This window comes from Lichenostomus cassidix, chromosome 9 (genome assembly GCF_008360975.1).
Source record: "Lichenostomus cassidix isolate B80296 chromosome 9, HeHo_3.0, whole genome shotgun sequence".
In the NCBI taxonomy this organism is placed as follows: Eukaryota; Metazoa; Chordata; class Aves; order Passeriformes; family Meliphagidae; genus Lichenostomus; species Lichenostomus cassidix.
Genome location: NC_139490.1, coordinates 14193041 through 14210345, shown reverse-complemented (window position 1 = coordinate 14210345; position 17305 = coordinate 14193041). Strand labels below are relative to the sequence as shown.

General features: G+C 47.2%; 4 protein-coding genes across 5 annotated transcripts in view; 2 read left to right on the top strand and 2 right to left on the bottom strand.

Moving 5' to 3' along the window:
• Positions 1-1023: 1023 nt before the first annotated feature.
• Positions 1024-8644, bottom strand: PAQR9 (progestin and adipoQ receptor family member 9). Its single transcript, XM_085069509.1, has one exon. It carries the CDS (start codon positions 8517-8519, stop codon positions 7305-7307), a length of 1215 nt encoding a protein of 404 aa, XP_084925635.1. The 5' UTR covers positions 8520-8644; the 3' UTR covers positions 1024-7304.
• Positions 7678-17305, top strand: part of U2SURP (U2 snRNP associated SURP domain containing) — a 54297-nt gene continuing 44669 nt past the window's right edge. Inside the window, exon 1 of one of the 2 annotated variants that reach the window (XM_085069504.1) lies at positions 7678-7707. In XM_085069504.1, coding sequence (XP_084925630.1) covers positions 7681-7707 — 27 coding nt within the window. In that variant the 5' untranslated portion in view covers positions 7678-7680. Of the gene's footprint in view, positions 7708-15920; positions 16060-17305 lie in introns of those variants that run through there. The other variant, XM_085069507.1, reaches the window with a different exon arrangement.
• Positions 9518-15892, top strand: LOC146433321 (uncharacterized). Its single transcript, XM_085069511.1, has 2 exons — positions 9518-12919; positions 15335-15892. The coding sequence occupies exons 1-2, from the start codon at positions 12917-12919 to the stop codon at positions 15890-15892; spliced, it is 561 nt and encodes a 186-aa protein (XP_084925637.1). The 5' UTR covers positions 9518-12916.
• LOC146433320 (uncharacterized) overlaps positions 15666-17305 on the bottom strand; it is a 2656-nt gene continuing 1016 nt past the window's right edge. The window contains exons 2-3 of the mRNA XM_085068776.1: positions 16515-17159; positions 15666-16239 (exon numbers count right to left, since the gene is read on the bottom strand). Of these exons, the coding sequence (XP_084924902.1) occupies positions 16180-16239; positions 16515-17159 (705 nt within the window). The 3' untranslated portion in view covers positions 15666-16179. The remainder of the gene's footprint in view (positions 16240-16514; positions 17160-17305) is intronic.

Sequence of the window (17305 nt, the reverse complement as noted above, 5' to 3'; positions counted from 1 at the left end):
CTGACCTCAAAAAATTACCTGTCCTAGCAGCTGCAACTTTAGTTGCTTACCATTCTGCTCAGTATTTTGCCATCTTCCCTGGCTTCATTGGTTTTGTGAGGTTTTCCCCTAGCATGTTCATGTCCAGCAGTCAGATCCAGAGCTCACTGATAACATTATGAAAAACCTTAAGTGTTAACAGGAGGAGGCAGTCTTGTGAAGCATTTATTTGCAGGATGTAGTCTCTTGAAGCATCTGTTTGCAAGGGGGCAATGTATGTTTTTGCTGCAATCTTAAAATCCTTGAAGTCATTATCACATTTCAAATAGGATGTACAAAATAAGAATCTCAAGAACTTTAGAGCTTTTGAAGGAATTCTGCAGACCTCAACTAGAAGATCCTACAGTTTTCCACTGTGTTCAGTCTTTCAACAGTATCAGGGGGTGCCTGCAATTATGTTGGGATCCATCCTGTCCTGCTGAATTTTGACAAAAAAGGCTTAAGGCAGACACTTTATGTAACTGCAGTTCATTGAGTGCTTTTTGGTGCCTGACTTGGATTGAAAACAGTATTTTGCCATCCTACTCTGCCAAATGGGAAACTTTATTTGATGCCAAATAGACCTCTTCATTTTGCAGTCAGTATTTTGCTGCAATTCTTGACACTGCTGTTGCTACCAATTTCATGATTTTTCAGTGAGCACTGTAGGCAGAGGACTGATCTTCTTATACATATTAACAATGTTAGTGTAACAGGGATGTCTACCATTAATTAGTTAGCGTAGATATTGGAGAACTAAAATGGCAAAGAATGCTATTTTATTGCTTAAAAAAACCCAAAAACCCCAGCAATGATAATTTTGCTAGAATAGTGTTTTCTCAGATACCAACATCCCTATACAAGAACTCAAAGTTCTTGTACTCGTGATAACAACATCTGTGTTTGAAAATAACTACATTCAACACATTTCTGATCCTACAGGTGTCAGACTAAGTTACACTAAGAAATGAAAAAACCCTTTTTAAAAATGCATTTCTGCAAAAATGTACTCAGAATCAACTTTATTTATAGATCACACCTTTTTTTTGCTAAAAATGCATAGTCATTACATGTACAGTAGTCAGCATCCAAAAGTGTACAAACAGTAAATTTTCAAACCCTCCCAACAGAACCACACAGAATTCACACTTTTTGTTCATTGCATGCACAGCCCCTTAAATGTGGTACCTCCTACTAAAGCGTGCTTGAACCTCTAGCAGACAGAATTTACTTGCTATAAACTGTTTCTCTGTACTATTAACCCCCAGCTATAACTACAAATCCTAAGGCATTCCCATGAAATAGCAAAGCCCTACTTCAGAATCCTCCACGTTCTGAGTATGGCCCAGGAAGCAATTGCCCTGAAAGCAGAAGTCTGCTGGTGGTGTTTCCTTACAGGCAACTTTAAGCTGCTTCCTTTGTCTTGGTCAATAATTTATTACTGAATTCAGTGGAATGAAGCAGCATCTGTCTAAGCGAAATGTGAAAACGATTTAACTTTATTCCACACCCAGCTCTAAGACACTAAGTGTCTTGAATGGAGGTCTGTGTCTTTCAGTGCGTGTGACACTACCATCTTGCATCTCATCTGAGGAGAAGAGAGTAAAGTCTCAGCTGTAACTTGGGTGTTTGTTTTATAGCCCTGACTCAGAGATGTCTAACAGAAGCTAGGAATATACTTGGATATTGGAGAATTTCTAAAGGTACAGGCTTTGACTAATGAACCACTCAAACCCTTTGATGCCTTTTTTTTTCCTCTCCTCAGCTACTGCTGCCAGTTAGAAAAGCTCTTAAAAACATGGTCCTCTACTCAGTGGTGCTTTTTATATCAGCCCTTCCAGCTGATGGGCAGAGTGGGTTAGCAGGAAGATTATTCAGGGCTCCTTGGCAGAGTACATACATGTGGCCAGAAGATCAAAGTTCAGATTTCACTCAATCACAGGATTAACTCCACATTGTTGGTTTTGGGCAACAGGAGGGAAAAAGAGAAAGTTGTTTGATCAATGTAATTTTATGTTCTCAAATGATTACATATTTTTACTTAAAAGCTTCATTTATTTTAGGTCTTTTTACTCTGATAAGAAGTAGCTTGACGTAGTTCGAAATTCCCAATGGCAACTGAGACATAGTCATAGCCTTACAGACACTGATGGGAAATCCTGCTCCATTGTTTCACAGTAACTGGAATACAACCCGTGGCTCAATGAACGAGGCCTCCTGTGAGTGTTACTAATGCTCCTCAGCACAAGTTACCAGTGAGAATTTCTGAAGGAAAGAGTATGTAAGTAGTGTATGTTTTCTCTGTAGTCCTGACCTCAAGAATTTAGTCAGACTGTTTAATACTGCCTAAGTCTTAACTGCCCCCCATTTGAAGCCAGTGGAAATTTTGCCATCAGCTCCAAAGGACACAGGATGTGAACATCCTGTGAGTGTGGCAATGGCAACAGTTTGTCCCAAGAGTTCATGATCTGGAAACGTTCATGTTCCTCTCTCCCTGTGAGATGAGGAAAAATATAACATTCTCTCTGCTGGAGTTCAGTAATATTTCTTCTTAGCACCTGGGAGGGTCTTTGCATTTTTAAGTGCTTTACAAACATTTGCTAGTCTTCAGAGCAACCCTGCGAGGTAGGTAAGGTATATTGTCCCCATCTTACAGATGTGGAAACTGAGACACAGAGGGTCAAATTCAACCCTGGTACAATTCCAGTGTTTCACATGAACTAAAATTCATTCAAAATGAACACAGTTTAAACAACTTGCCCTAGATTACAGAACAGGTAGTGGCAAAGCAAGGACAAAAACCCAGGAGTGCCTAACTCCTCCACTTGTTACTGGCTACTTGGTCATTTTTACTCTCACAGGCAATGAAAAACAGTTTAATCTGGGCAATTACTACAGGTATGACTTGCTTCTGTAAGGCATGTGGATGGTAATCAACTGAGTTTAGTGCAATAACGTTCTATGAATGTGCTGCCTCAGAGAGTTTACTTAAACATGAAGTAAAACTTTCATACTGTCATTTTCTGCAGTGCACTGTTGACAAAAATCTGACAAAGTAGCTGTATTCAGCAAATAAATAATAAGCATAACACTTGGACAACTAAGCAGAACTATTATTTTAGCAAAAAAACAGATTTCTACTTGTAACTGCTAAATTTCTACAAGTGCAGCATGCAGATGAAACCTTTCCCTTTGTTTCCAGACTGCAGATTCCAGTCTTGCTAATGGAGCTGCTCAGAGCTTCACAGATATCCTGGATAGTGACATTCAAATGAATCCACTGCAGAAGAAATACTGTACCACCACAGAACACAGGGTAATTATTACAGATCAGGTTTATCAATCTTACACGAAGATGAGCTTGAAGCTCACAGGCTACTCCGAAGTGCCCAGAAGCCAGGTTTACTGAATAGATGCCAGTGTGTAAAGTGCAGTTCTAGGCACATGCTGACTGCCAGGAGAGGTGTCTGTGCCACCAGCACTCTGGGAAGTGGCCCCAGCAACAGTCACTTCACATCAGCACAGGTGTGTCAGTCTGGAGGTCAGTGCTGGCCAAACACAGAAAGACACCCAGGCATTTCCAGGCCACTCCCTTGAGCTCCAGTCCCCACCTTAGCTCCCATCCCCATACAAATTCTACTACAAAAGGTCTGAAAAGCCTTTTTGGTTTTAAACATGAGCTGTGGAGTCCACAGTGTAGACTTTATGGCAAGTAATAAAAACGTTAGGACAGGTACTTCTGCAAAATAGTTTTCTAGGATGTCCTTATGTATCTAGTCTGCAGGTTAGACCTCTTGTCTGAGCTCTGGACACACTTACATGTGTTCAGTCGTGTGTGCTTTCACACCAAAAAGTTATCCTACACCCTTACAAGTCACACAAATGCTGACTCACTTCTGCGTGAGCAAATTCAAGCACTATAATTATAGATATCTTGTTCCAATTTTAATCTTTTTATCTCAGATTTGTTCTGTCCATCGGACACAGTGAATGGAACAATTATCTGCATACATGTCCTTCACTGAATAAACAGACACTCAGCTAACATTTCCCTAGATATTCTCCACGCTTACTGTACCTTTTTAATTTGTAGCCACATTTTTTTAAACAAAAACCAGACAAACAAAACCCCATTAATTAGAACTCTTAAATTCTAATCACATCTCCCTGTAGCCAGTCACTCTGGATTCAGCAGCCTGCTTACAGTGGCTCAGAGAGCAGTGCTTGCAACCAGCTTTTACAAATAATTCCATAAGGTGCTCAGGCCTATACACGTGCCTCAACAATTTGCCAACAGAAACTTCTGAATGAAGCAATATTCTTAATATCAGAGCCAGGTACCAAATCTCCAGTGTGAAGGGCTCACAGGCAACTCTTGTAACAGCAGTAAGATTCCAGTAAAATTGCAGTTGGTTGCAATCCAAACTTTATACTGTTATCTGTCGTTGAGATATATATAGATGACCCTGTGTGGCCTAACTACAAATATCAAATGTATTTTTACAAGTTAGCAACAGCCATTTTTGACATTGCCTCTTGAGATGTCCTCTACATTGTGACTGACAAGCACAAATATAATTAATTATATAGTATGCTTTAAAACCCTGGTCTTTTACATTTGGCTTTCACTGCTGCTTGTTTCTGAGCTGTCTTCTAGTGCTGAGGTTTGCTGTCCCTGGCCTTTCTGATTTTTTTCTTAGTTTTTAATTGCTGGTTGGAAGTGCTAGTGGCATCTCCTAGGCAAACCCTTTCTACATAATTAATTTTGAAACTTGGATGAGTCATTGGGCTCTAACCTCATGCCTCTATTATTTTAACTTGAATACAGCCCATCTCAAAGATTTTTGGCCTCTTTTTGCAGTTGTGGAAATTCATAGGACGACATTGTTGCAGGTCTTGATCCACTGGCTTTCTATTGTGAGTTTTCAGGGTTTTCACAATATTAAAGCACATTTCAAAGAATAACAGTGTTGTGAACCAGCCTCCTCTCCCAGTGGTGCAGATAATTTTCTGCTTTGTTGGCAGCTGAATAAAGTAATGCTACATTTATGACAAAAGTTAATGAAAATATGTTAAATTTAAAATTCTTCATGTAGTTTCCATTTTCTTTTAACGCAGGTTGGCAAATGAAAACTGAATACAGCCACCCACATAGGACCATGCAGTTTTTTATGGCCCAACAGTAATAACTCAAGAGGCCACAGTTTGGGAACTGCTACTTCAGATAATTCTTGCCAATCTCCTTAAAAGACCACATCTGACCCTTCCACAAATGACATACCAGCAGAATTATGGCTGGCAAAGAGTACATATTTTGGTTAGGCCATTTTCATTGTTCACTGAGAATCTAAAAGATTCAAACTATTATACTGTGTTGAGACAAAAGATAAAACTAAGTGAGTGTGATTTTCCTTTAGCTTATGCACTTCCACAGAGAAATTTTCACAAAGCTGGTACATTGGTACAGGGCCTATAAGTTACTGGTTTCTGTGATGATTCTGACTCATGTTAAGGATTTGACTTCATAATCTCTAGCTACAGTCCCTCCTATATTCCCATTTTAAAAAAGGAGACTTTGTCTAGGACTGAACTCAAAACATTTTCTTGGGATTCAGATGCCATGCCCATGAAAATGAGAAAGACCCAAGCAGAAATACACTTCTACAATAGGAGCTGAGTAAAAGAGCTACTAGACTATTGTTTAGTCTGACACCAGGGTTTCCTAATGAAGTGCCACCCTTCTTTTGACAATGGGTTACACAAGTAGTTTCTCACCTGAACTTCGATTTGTAACCCCTTGTGTAATATTATTGCACTTGTTTTGTCAGACAAAATCAAAATGCATCTGCTTAAAATCTGCACATGGTTTACAAAAATGTATCTAGAGAGTAAGTTCAACCTATACTTAGCTCTTTGTCGTGTGGCAAGGGTAACACCTAGGTTGCTCTGAAAAGATACTGCTTTGGAAAGTATCTCCTAATTCTTGTCTTTTAACTCCCCCAAAGCTTCTGAAAGAGGACTTCAATGCATCTAGCTGTTGCCACAACGAATCAGAATAGGAAAAGGTGGGGAATGATGAAAAAGTGCCAGTATCCAGTACCTGTAGAGCCAGATTTTAGGTTCTGAACTGAGATTCAGCACTACCTTATTCTGCAACTAATTTTAGGATGGTAAATCTGACAGTGTTCTAATTAAAGAGCAGTAGAAAATACTTCCATATAGTTCTTTAAAAGATCCAGAATGAGATCTCATGCATCAGTTACTCTCTTTACATCCACAGAACTCCCACTGAGCTTGGCAGGGGTTTATAGAAAGTCTGGCATCTGACTTTGACTCTGAAGGACTGATTTGGGGGTGATTTGCCCGGGAAGATAAAGGGGCCCCTTAGCAACCCCCTTAGCACAACAGATGTTCCTGACGTGCTGAGGGAAGAGCCATGCCATTATGCAGTGTCCTCCTTCTTCCCCCGCCCCCATTCCAAACTAGTTTGACCCCTTTCTGGTTGAGTTATTTTACATATCCTTCTATTTTATTTTAGTATCCGAGTGGCAACACCAACCACTCACTGTCTGTCTAATTCAAGTCTCTCCATCAACTGGTAATTCTGTAATAATTCACAGCTCTTTTTCCTCACCCTCTTAAATCTATTGTTCCCTGGCTGAAAAGGCTGCAAGACCTTAGAAACTATAGATAGCTATCGATTTGTTTGCATTTAAAATCCAGTATGTGGCTGCAAAGGCCTGTTACAATATCAGGGAGGAAGATAAATGTCAGTGCATAATCTGCTAGGAAATTTCACATAGGAGTTGATTAAAAGTCTGAGTAATCATTGCACAAATGTCTTCCGGTGTATACATATATATAGACATATATGTAGCTAATAAATACATAGCTAGATATATAAATATATATGTATATACAGAGCTAATTTAAACCTAATTGTTATGAAATTAGTAAGTGGCATTCACCATTCATGCATTCTTCCTAGTAGCAGAGCTAAATTATTTCAGCTTATACTCTAAGCAGCAACATACCAGTAAGCATTTGCTTGCTTCCCCTGGTAACCTAGTAGTTTAAAGAGCACGAGCAGTTCTGCCATGGTCATTTTCTCCAGCAAACCTCCATGGAAGGGACCTGGCTCTTCCACAGGTGTGTTCCCCCAGGTTTCACAGCTTCACATGGTGGGTCTGGTCTGAGGGTCACCAGTCTGAAGGTCATCGGCCCAAGGGACTCCAGCCCGAGGGTCACTGACACGGTGGTCACTGTCTCGAGGGTCGCCGGCTTGGTCAGTCCTGCTTGCAGAGGTCTGCAACGTTGAGGAACCTCCTGACGACCACGGCAAGGCAGATGGTCAGGAGCAGCATATACCCCACGGTGCCTAGGTAGGTGGGGACAGCCAGGGGTGCCTTGAGGAACTCAGCCAGCCCATCCTCCACGTAGTGCACCTGGTCGTAGATGCTGAGGAAGGTGAAGATGTGGAAAAGCTGGTGGCTGTGCCCGACGATGTCGAAGAGCCCCGGCTGGATCCGCTCGGGGATTTTGCTGACGTTGAAGAAGGCGGCCACCAGCAGCCAGAAGTAGCGGCGGTAGAAGTAGACGAAGAGCGTGGGGTTGCGTGCGCGGAGGTCGAAGAGGAGGCTCTCCAGCATGATGGGGCAGGCCATGCTGAGCGGCATGGCGAACACGAAGGTGCGCACGGCGAAGGGGTAGGCGCAGCACGCGGCGCGGCTGCGGCAGCAGGCGGCCGTGCAGCCCACGGCCAGCGCCAGCGCCACGGGCAGCACGAGCACGCGGTAGGCCGCGATGGGCAGGCTGCAGTCCAGCTGCCAGCCCAGCCGCTGCTGCACGTAGCGGCTCATGGCGCCGGCGTCCAGCAGGCTCAGCCCTGGCAGCAGGTAGTAGGAATAAGCCACGGTGCTGGCGAAGCCGTAGTAGCTGATGGAAGCGTAGTCCAGGTAGAAGAAGGTGGCGCGGAGGCGCGGGGAGAGGCAGCTGAAGAGGTGGGCCGTGCAACTCATGGCGAAGGTGAGCAGCACCCCCGAGGCGTAGCACCAGAGGGGCAGCAGTGCCGGGTGGTGGAAGGGCACATCCCCGGCGCCCCGCAGCAGCAGCAGCCGCCCGAAGCGGCTGAGGAAGAGCAGCAGTGGGATGAAGTGGGTCCAGAAGTTGAGGGTCTCGTTGGTGGGCTGCAGCACCGAGGCCAGGCACTCCTGCGCCGAGCAGTGCAGCCGCCGGTAGCCCGAGAGGATGAAGCACTCCACGAAGTCCTCGGGCACCTCGTCCCACCGCAGCAGGGCGGCAGGGCGAGGCGGCGGCGGCGCCGCCTCCTCCTTGTCCCCTTCGCCCGCCGGCATGCTGCTGCTGCCCCGGCCGGCCCCGGGCCCGCCGCCTCGCCGCCGACCGGGCGAGGCAGAGCCGCTGCGCCCGCAGCCGCCGGCGGAGGATCCGCGGTAGCTCTGCGCCTCTCCGCCCCCGCCGCCGCCCCCGGCAGCATCACTCATTGCAGCAGGGGCAGTGGCGGCACCGCCGCGGCTCCTCCCGCCCCGCCGCCCGGCATCGCGGTAACTGGAAACCGGCGGCGCATCCAGGGCTCCCGAGGAGCGGGAAGAGACGCCCCCGCCGCCCCGGGTAGGGTTTCCCGGGGAGGGAGGCGCTGGACACCCGAGCCGCCGTTAATGATTGATGCGGCCGCAGCGGGGGGGCGGGCCCTTGAGAGCCCCCGCAGCGAGGCGTGCGGCCGGGCCGGACCCGCGGGACCCTTCCCGGGCGCAGGGTCAGCTGGCAGCGGCACCGCTCGGTGCGGGGCCCAGCGCGCGGGGCCGTTCTGCTGTAAAATGCACAAAGGGGGCACCGGGGCGCCCGCCCAGCCCCGAGCGCGGCTGCGCCCGAGCGTGCGGCAGGAGCCGCGCGGGAGCCCCCGGAAAAGGGAGGTGACCCCGCGGCGCTGAGGGATCCCCGGCGGCGGCACGGACCGGGGAAGTACTCCCAGACAGGGCACGGGGGGCAGCCGGGTGGCTGTCTGTCGTGTGTGCTTCGGTGAGGCCGCTGAGAGCTGATTTCTTTGGTGACATCTCATGCACTGAATGCAAACGTTATTTTAGGCTAAACGTTCCCGGCCAGGCTGCACGGGGTGAGCGTCACTGACACATACGGCACCCACCTTATCTGCGCGCTCCGAGCGAGGCGGCTGGGAGGGAGACTCGGGAACGGGCTGGCAGGAGCTGTCCTGTGTTGATCCTTAGACAAATCCTACACTTATTGTCGTTGCAGTTATGCAAGCGGCACAGTTACATAATCAGAATATAAAAATACGGGGGAAAGCGCTGTACGGGTGTTACTGTACCTTAACGCACCTGAAGGAAATAGGAGGTAAGTTACAAATGCGGGTGCAGGTAGGAGCCAGACTAAGGGATTGCTCTCCGCTGCTTCGACGTGTTTCCTTTTTGTTTGTTTTCAGATGGTCCTATACATAGCTCTCAGTTTCTGAAAGTATGTGTTACATGGTGATATTCAGAGATACATGTGTGGTCATATGGTACAAACTGAGGTCCAGTGTAATTAGGACATTCTGCTCAAAGATTTTTATAAAAATCTTCTATTTGATAGAGAATCATGACAATGTGAAAAATCTTCTGAACAAGTAGGCAATCAGAAATAAGTTAAGTTAGCACAAGAAATTCTTAGATGTGTGTTGCTGAACTGATTTGCAATGCATTTTTCATTCAAAAGTAGGGCAGACTAGTGACACTGTTTATAATCTTTATGAAAATTACACAGGAGACCTGCTAAGAAAATAAACCCAACTGAACAGTGCCAGGAGCAAAATATTAAATAAAAGACAGATATTTTTCAAATAACAGGCCTAATATGTTCTGATATCCATGTGTTTTAAAGATGGTGCCTGGTAGAATGCAAGGACATGCCACGTGGACACTCCTCAGTGAGTGACAGGGCTCTGCCTGCAGTGAGCCTCAGGAGTGAGCAGGGCCCTGCTCCCCATGGGCTCTGCAGCATGGGATTTAGGGAGAGAAAAGGCTCTTGGGGATTACTGGAAATTGCTCAGCCTCAGGTAGAGGTCAGGCTTCTCATGGTGCTGCTCTTCACTAGGGAGGCCACCATGAAGAAGAGACAGGTCAGATGCAGGAGTGTTTGCTGCATCCCTGGGAGATGCAGGTGTGGGGAGGGGGCTGCTAGCTAGAGAATACCTGCTCCCACACTGCTCCCACCAACCACACACACAGGTGCTCCCAGTAGGGCTCTGGTGATCCTTTCTCCCAGTCCCTAAGTGACACTGCCATTATGGTGGTCAGTGCCATTGCATGCCTACTGTAGAGGGCCAAAGTGACCATGATCTTCAGTCTCTGTCATCAAGGTTAGATAAGAAGGGGTGGTGGACAGAGAGCAATCAGGTTTTAGACCTGCGCTAAAGAGGCTGTTGGAAAGCCACCAGCAGCTGTTGCAACAGATGGTGTCTAAAGAACAACAGCATCCACTGCTGATCGGGAACTGCTGGCCTTGCAGCGGCAGCAGGGCTCGTTTGACATGTTCTGACTTTCCTGCAACCTCCTGACGTTCAGGGATGTGGGAGGCTTTCAGTCCTCTTGCCTCAGGGAGTTCTGGGGTATGGCCTGGCTTCCTGGGAGAGACACCTACTGGGTTTGTGGCCCACTGGGGCAGCCCAGGCTGGGAGGAGCAGGTGGGGTTTGCTTGTGATTCAAGACTGACAGTTCTAGTGGACACTGGACTGAATGGGTGTTGGTGGAGTTACACCCTAATGCTGTAGCAGCCGCATTTATGGAACTCAATGCTAAAAATCTGAGTCTTTTGCTAATTTCCAAGGCAGACTCCTCACAGGGAGAGTGATCTCCAAGGACAGACTGAGCTTTTAAAAAGACAGACGCATACATCTTACATTGAGTTAAGTATTCCCCTCCCAAGCCAGCTGTGGGATAGTGCAGGGAACCTTACAATTTGAAGCACTTACAACCTCAAAATAGCCTCTTATTCATATGTAGTCCATCAAGGTTAGTATTACATGACTATTATGTGGTAAGCCAGGAAGAATCAGGACATCTGGAGGTCACAGAGAAGAGTCCACGTAATGTAGTGCATGAAGAGGCCTCTGCATTTCTCTAACCAGAGTTTATATTTAGAAGGGCATGGTCAGCATATGCCAGGGTTTCTCCTGGCATGTGTAGAATTTTCTGCAGGCTTTCTCTCCAAATAACCTTTAGGAAGACTCTTAAAACACTGATGAAGGCACTGCCTAATGAGGTAAATAATGGAAAATAATGTTAATCAGTGCTGGCTGAAGACTCAAAGGAAAAGATGTGCTAAAATACCAAATGTGAGTTTGTTTCTATATTATACTTTTGTTTTATTCATTGTTGAAATCTTTTCATGAGATGTTATTTTGTCTGAATTATCAAAAGCCCTAAAAAATACTCTAAATTACTTTAACCCTACCCAGTAAAATGATGCTTTTTGGTTAGGAAGTAAAATAAAAAAGCTAAATCCATATTTTGCACTTAAACATACTCGGCACACTAGGGAAGAGGTTTTTCTTAGCCCTCCTATTATATATAGCTTTTTTGAATAAGTAAAGAAACTAACTTAAAAAACTTTAAAAAGAGAGTAGGTCCTAATATGAACAAGCAGTTGTGGTGTTTGGAAGATTTAAGATGCTTTTGAAGACAAACCTTTAGCCTCATCCAATTCAACTCCCACTCGCTGGCAAATATCAGTCTTAGGAGCTCTTGCTTGACATAATCCTCTGCTGCACAACTCTGCCTGTAAAATCTTTTTTCTTTCTATATCTTCACTTCCGGGACAGATTTTGATTCCTTTCTCAGTAAGAAGTTTTATCTGAGTAAAAACATTTACCCTCTTTGTTTCCTCTGGATTTTTCTCCTTCACTGAAATCTTTTTAGTAAATCTGACTCTATCATGACATTTTCTGTGGAACCTCATCTTCTTTGACCCAGAGAAAGGGTAGAATTTAGCCTCTATTTAAAGAAAGAAGCTATTAAAGAGAGAGAAGCTTTAGCCTCATCTAACTTTGGTTGCTGTACCTCACGGTTGCAGTTTCTCCGGGAGAACATCTGAAGAGATACACAGACATACAAAAATGGTCCTTTTGTTCTATATGATATTTTTTTATCCTTTCTTGAATGTGTATCAATCTTGCAAATAATGGTTTGATGGGTAACTTTTTTACTGTAGTGATTACAATACTTTGTAATAATTGAGTAGACACAGTGCTTTGATCTAATACTGAAGAGATTAACTTGCCTTTGGAGATTCTATTCCAATATCTTTTTAAGACTGGATAAACAGGAATCCTTGCATCACTTTCTCCCTCTTGAGTAACTAATTAGGGTCAATTATACTTTATAAACCTAATCCCTTAATAGATAAAGAAAAGTGGAAGTGATACCTATATTTTAAAGCCTCACCTGGAGGAGAGAAAACATAGATATTATAAAAAGGAGTAACAGTAACCAACACCATCATGGTTGCACAGAAATGTTCATTTAACGTCTCAGTGATCAGGAGCTTCTAATTTTCTGCCCTCTTTACCTTGAATATCTTCAGGTTTGTACTCTTTATGTTTTAAAAACAGGCAATAAAACACATCTGAAAAAAACATTAAACACAGCAAGCTGGGAAAAATACTTCACGTTTTAAGAAAATTTCTCTCAAAGTTTGGTTGTTGTCTTTTTAAAGTTCCTGGTTTTGAAAGATTTGAGGTAAAACTTGTCTTTTTCTTGACAGCAGCAAATCTGAACATAAGTATGGCCATGAAATTAGCTTTGCTGTGATGAAGAATAACATTGGGTGGATGCATATTTCATGTTTTCCATGGTCAAAAAACTCCTGTCCCAGATTCTAGGGGCTCATGGTAAGAGCAAAGTACAACTTGTCCTTTGCAAGGCTTGCAGGACTGAACACTCACTTACAAGTGCATGACTAAGAAATTGTTTTGTTTGTTTGTGCTGAGTGGGAGTGTTTTGCAGAGCACAAATTGCTACTCACAGTTAGTAACCTGACAGGAGGGACTCCAAGTATGGCAAAGGAATGACTGGCGTTGCACTCATCGTGAACTTCCATGCTTTCAAACAGCTGATAGATGAGCACATCTGGATTCTAGACACTTAGGCTAATTCTCTCTGACAAGAAGCTGCAGGAGAACTTTTGGAATTAAGCCTTCATTTGATACTTGCACTAATACCTGGAAAATACACTGCAAATTACCCACCTTCTCAGCCAGACACTGCAAGTCAGATGTTGCCCCTGTGACTGGCTTGCGTAATGTGCCTCACTGCTTGAGGAATCCCAGGGAAAGAAAGAACCCAGGTTCCTGATAAGACATATCCCAGGAGAACGGTGGGGTCCTGGAAGGGAAAGCAGTTGCTGAATTGCAGGAGTAGGGGAGGACTCACAGCTGAGGGAAGGTAAAGCACCAGCACTGAGAAATGGAGTAACACAGAGATGGCTCCTGCCAAGAGACAGAGAGCAGACAGAGCAGTGGCAGCAAGTCCAGACTGCCGGCAACCTGAGAGCCAAATTGCCCTGTCCCAGACAGCCCCTCTGGCTCTTTTTTGTTATCCCAGTGGTTCCTGCTAAAGCATCTCGGTTCAGCCCAGGCTCTGTGCTCCAGCTGTGAGTGCTGCTGGCCTCTCGGCACTTCGCACCCAGAGCTTCCTAGCAACCTGTGAGTGCACGGGGGAGCTGCAGCTGCCTATTTTGAGAAACCTCGCTGGCAGTTTTCAGTCTCAGGGGTGCGAGGAGATGGAGGGTGGAGTAAGGGAAGAAGCTGGAAGACTGCTGCCTAAGCAGTGGGGAACACACACAGCCTGTGGCTTCAGTGATCCATGAGCCACTGTGTGAAACTACACAGGAAAGTGTGAAACTACAGAGTTACAAACCTGTACACCCAGCAGCTGTGCTTCTAACATAGTCATGATCTGCCTGCCGCATGTCCTCAAACATGCTTCCTTTGCCACAAGGTAGGCAACTCCCACAGCACGCTAAATCCTCCCTCTCCCATTCCCTCACATCCACCTTTGCAAAAGAATTGCAGCAGTTCTTTGCCCTGGCTTGGAGTGAGAGCAATGGAGAGCTTTCATCTGAAAGTTGGGAAAAAAGCAGCTAGAAAGACTAGTAACACACTGCAGCATGTGGTTTACTTAATGTTGCTTAGTGTTAATTATTTATGATAATTCATGATTTTCCCAAGTACATTGCCTAATGATACTTGTCATTGTAACAACAGTTAATAAACAATTCCCAGGTCTGCAGGCAACCAGGCCTACTGCATTATAATGAAAAATGTCTACAATTTACTTTTAAATATTATTATTAACCTACCCTTTCCAGCATTAATTTTCCACGGATTTCTCCATCTCACTGCTTCCCTTCCTTCCTGCTCTCCTTCCTGGTCTCGCTCTTCCATTAAGTCGAAAACAGTGACATGTGTTCTCATTCACTAACTGTACATGAGTGCTACTGTACTATTGCAATGTGTTATAAATAGCACAGATTGAGGAGTACAGTTCATTCTGAAAAATTATCTTTAGAGATGACCTTTGAAACTTTATCTTTCCTGTTTTTCGCAGCATGTTCTGGATTGCGATGCTCTTAATTTGGTGCCGTTTATTAATTACAAAAGAGTGTAGAGGCTAAGCAGTAAGCAGAGGATTTAAACAATGAGGTGGATAATTAAAAAGGATTAATGAGGTGGATAAAATAAAGGGATTGAGGCCAAATGGAGCACAAATTTTCTAAACATTATTGGCCCCAAAACTCTATCATCCAAGGGCACATTCCTCTTTCCATCTAGATGTTTGTGTTTTATCCAGAAGTGTCAGTCATTCTTTCATGCCAGGTTTATTAATGCAGTCCCAGGAGAGTTGAGCATCATCTAGTGTCTTCTCCTGTGGTTCAAAACACCCTTTCTAGCCAGTACAAGCTCCCCAGCTGGTTTGCTTTCCACTCAATGCTGCACCTGTTTGCACGACTATGTTAAAAACTACTCCAAAAGCAGGTCACAGATGATACTATTCTTATGTCTGTGCAAGCTAGGGAAATGGTTCTCCAGTAAACAGGGAGAAAGATGGGGGAAGAGAAGGGCTTGGCTTGGATTCTGAAGCAGGAAATCCTGCCTAATCCATCTGTAAAGCTCCTTGACCAACGCCATCCCTTCATGTGCAAGGGCTCCTCTGTGGGAAAGTTTGGGTCTCAAAATATCCTATAAAGACCGGTGGAATTGTGCCTGTCAATGCCTGGGTTTTATTTTCCCCTCCCTCCTGCCAAGCCTCAGCGATTCCACCTCAGCTTTATCCAAGAGAGCCGCGCACTCCCGGCCAGGCTGGAGGTGCGGCCCAGCGCCGTGCCGGCCGTGGGAGCAGCGTGCGCTTATCGCCCTCATTGTTTAGGGACCCTAGATCCACATCCGCTCTGCCCGCAGCCTCAGCTGCGCTCCGCTACCAGAACATTCCACGTTCCTTCGCGGAGGGCGGCAGGAGGTTCCCACAGCCGGACAAACACGGCCCTTCTCCCGGCCTCGCGTCTGCCGCGCCTGCAGCAGCACCGCCTGGCCCGCCACGGACTGTACTGTGCGGTGAAGAGACTCGTAGCTAAGGAACGATGGGGATCGCTATTTATTTTGCTGTTTTTTGTGCAATGTCAGGCGGAGTCACGGTACGTCGCACGGCCCCCTCAGGCGGTGCGCGGCGCGGGCCGAGCCTGCCCCCTGGCGGCGCCCGCGCGTCCCGCCGTGCCCTGCACAGCCCGAGGGAGAGCAAACCCGGCTGGCTCTTCCTTTCCCTCGTCCCGCTGTGGTTGCACATTGAGCCGCGGCCTCCGCCTGTGAGGGACACTTCCCTGCGGTTCTCCAGCCCGCCGTGAGCGCTCAGTGCCGCTGTGGCGGTGCCAGCTGCCATGGGCGCGCTCGCAGCGGAGCGCTCACGCTGACAGCTGAGGGCAGCAGCAGCTCTCACACACCATGTCCCTGCGCAGCTGGACGCACTTCTGCAGCCGGTGAGGTTTCCTCAGAGCTTTGCCCTCCTCTCTAAACTTCCAGCCCTCTGCAGTTGCCCCTGCCCTCTTCAACCTCTCCCTTTTTTTTTTTTTTTTCTGGAGCCTTCATTTCCTGCCGCCTCAGGTGGTTGTTAGCACAGGCCCTGCTCCCTCCTGCTGCTTACAGGGCAATGGGTGTCCCTAGGTGGTGGAATAAAGCTTTCATTAATTTCTGTGTATCATCTTCTTGTCTTTTCCTTAAGTATTGTCTCAGCCCCTGCATATTCCACGCTGAAAATCCATAAAAGCAGGGGAATGCGAGATTGACGATAAATGTAATGTGACCGCTGGTTATAATCCCTATTAAAGTGTTCAGTACAGTTGCAATTGTAGTGTCATATCAAACCCAGTAATGGAGGATTTGCTGCGCTAGCCTTTCCCCTATCTATTCAAGGTCTTTTCTCGGTGAGCTGTACCATTTCACGTTGTTCCAGGCCGTATCCTTCCCGTTTCCCATCGTTCCGTGTCCAAGGCCAGCGCAGCCTCCGCACCGAGCGGCCCGGGGGCGGGGTGGGGGCCATCGGCGGCTCGGCCATCGGCTTGGCGCCCTCCGCTCGCGGGCTCGGTGGGATCGGCGCTCGCTCGGCCGCCGCTAGGGCTGGGCGAGGGGAGAGGCAAGATGGCGGACAAGGCGCCCGGCGGCTCGCAGAAACCCGCCGGGAAGGTGAGGCCGCTCCGCCCCGGGGCACGGCCGGCGGCCCGCTCCGCTCGCTTCGGGACGCGCGGCCCGCGGCCCGCCGCCTTCCGCTCGGACAGCGCGGCCGGCGGTCCGCTGCCGCGGCGGCGGGGCCCGGTAGCGGCGGGGCGGCGAGGCGCGGGCGGCGCGGCCTGCTCCGCTGCTGCCCTGAGCCCGGGGTGACCGCGGGCCTCGGCACGGGCCGGGAGGGGGCAAGGGCGCTCGGGGTCCCGGGCCTCTGGCGGGGCACCTCCGCTCCCCGTGACCGCCCCGGGCACGGTTTTGTCCCCGTGCCGTCCCCGTGCCCCGGCGGAGCGAGGCGCGGGCCCGGCGGAGGGAGGCGCTGTGCGTGCCCGCGCGTCCCGGGCTGGGCTGCGGGCTGTTCCTGAGTGCTGGAGCCCCGGCCGTGCCACCGACGGGTTTCGTTTCACTGCCCCCCGGGGGCTGAGCCCGCGCGGGCTTAGCTTCCAACTTGGGAGTGTGAAGGGAAAGGACGAATTGAGATCGAGTGGGTTCTTTTGAATTGCGATG

Coding starts and splice junctions, on each gene's coding strand:
- PAQR9 (XM_085069509.1), bottom strand. CDS start 8,519: ATGAGTGATGCTGCCGGGGGCGGCGGCGGGGGCGGAGAGGCGCAGAGC.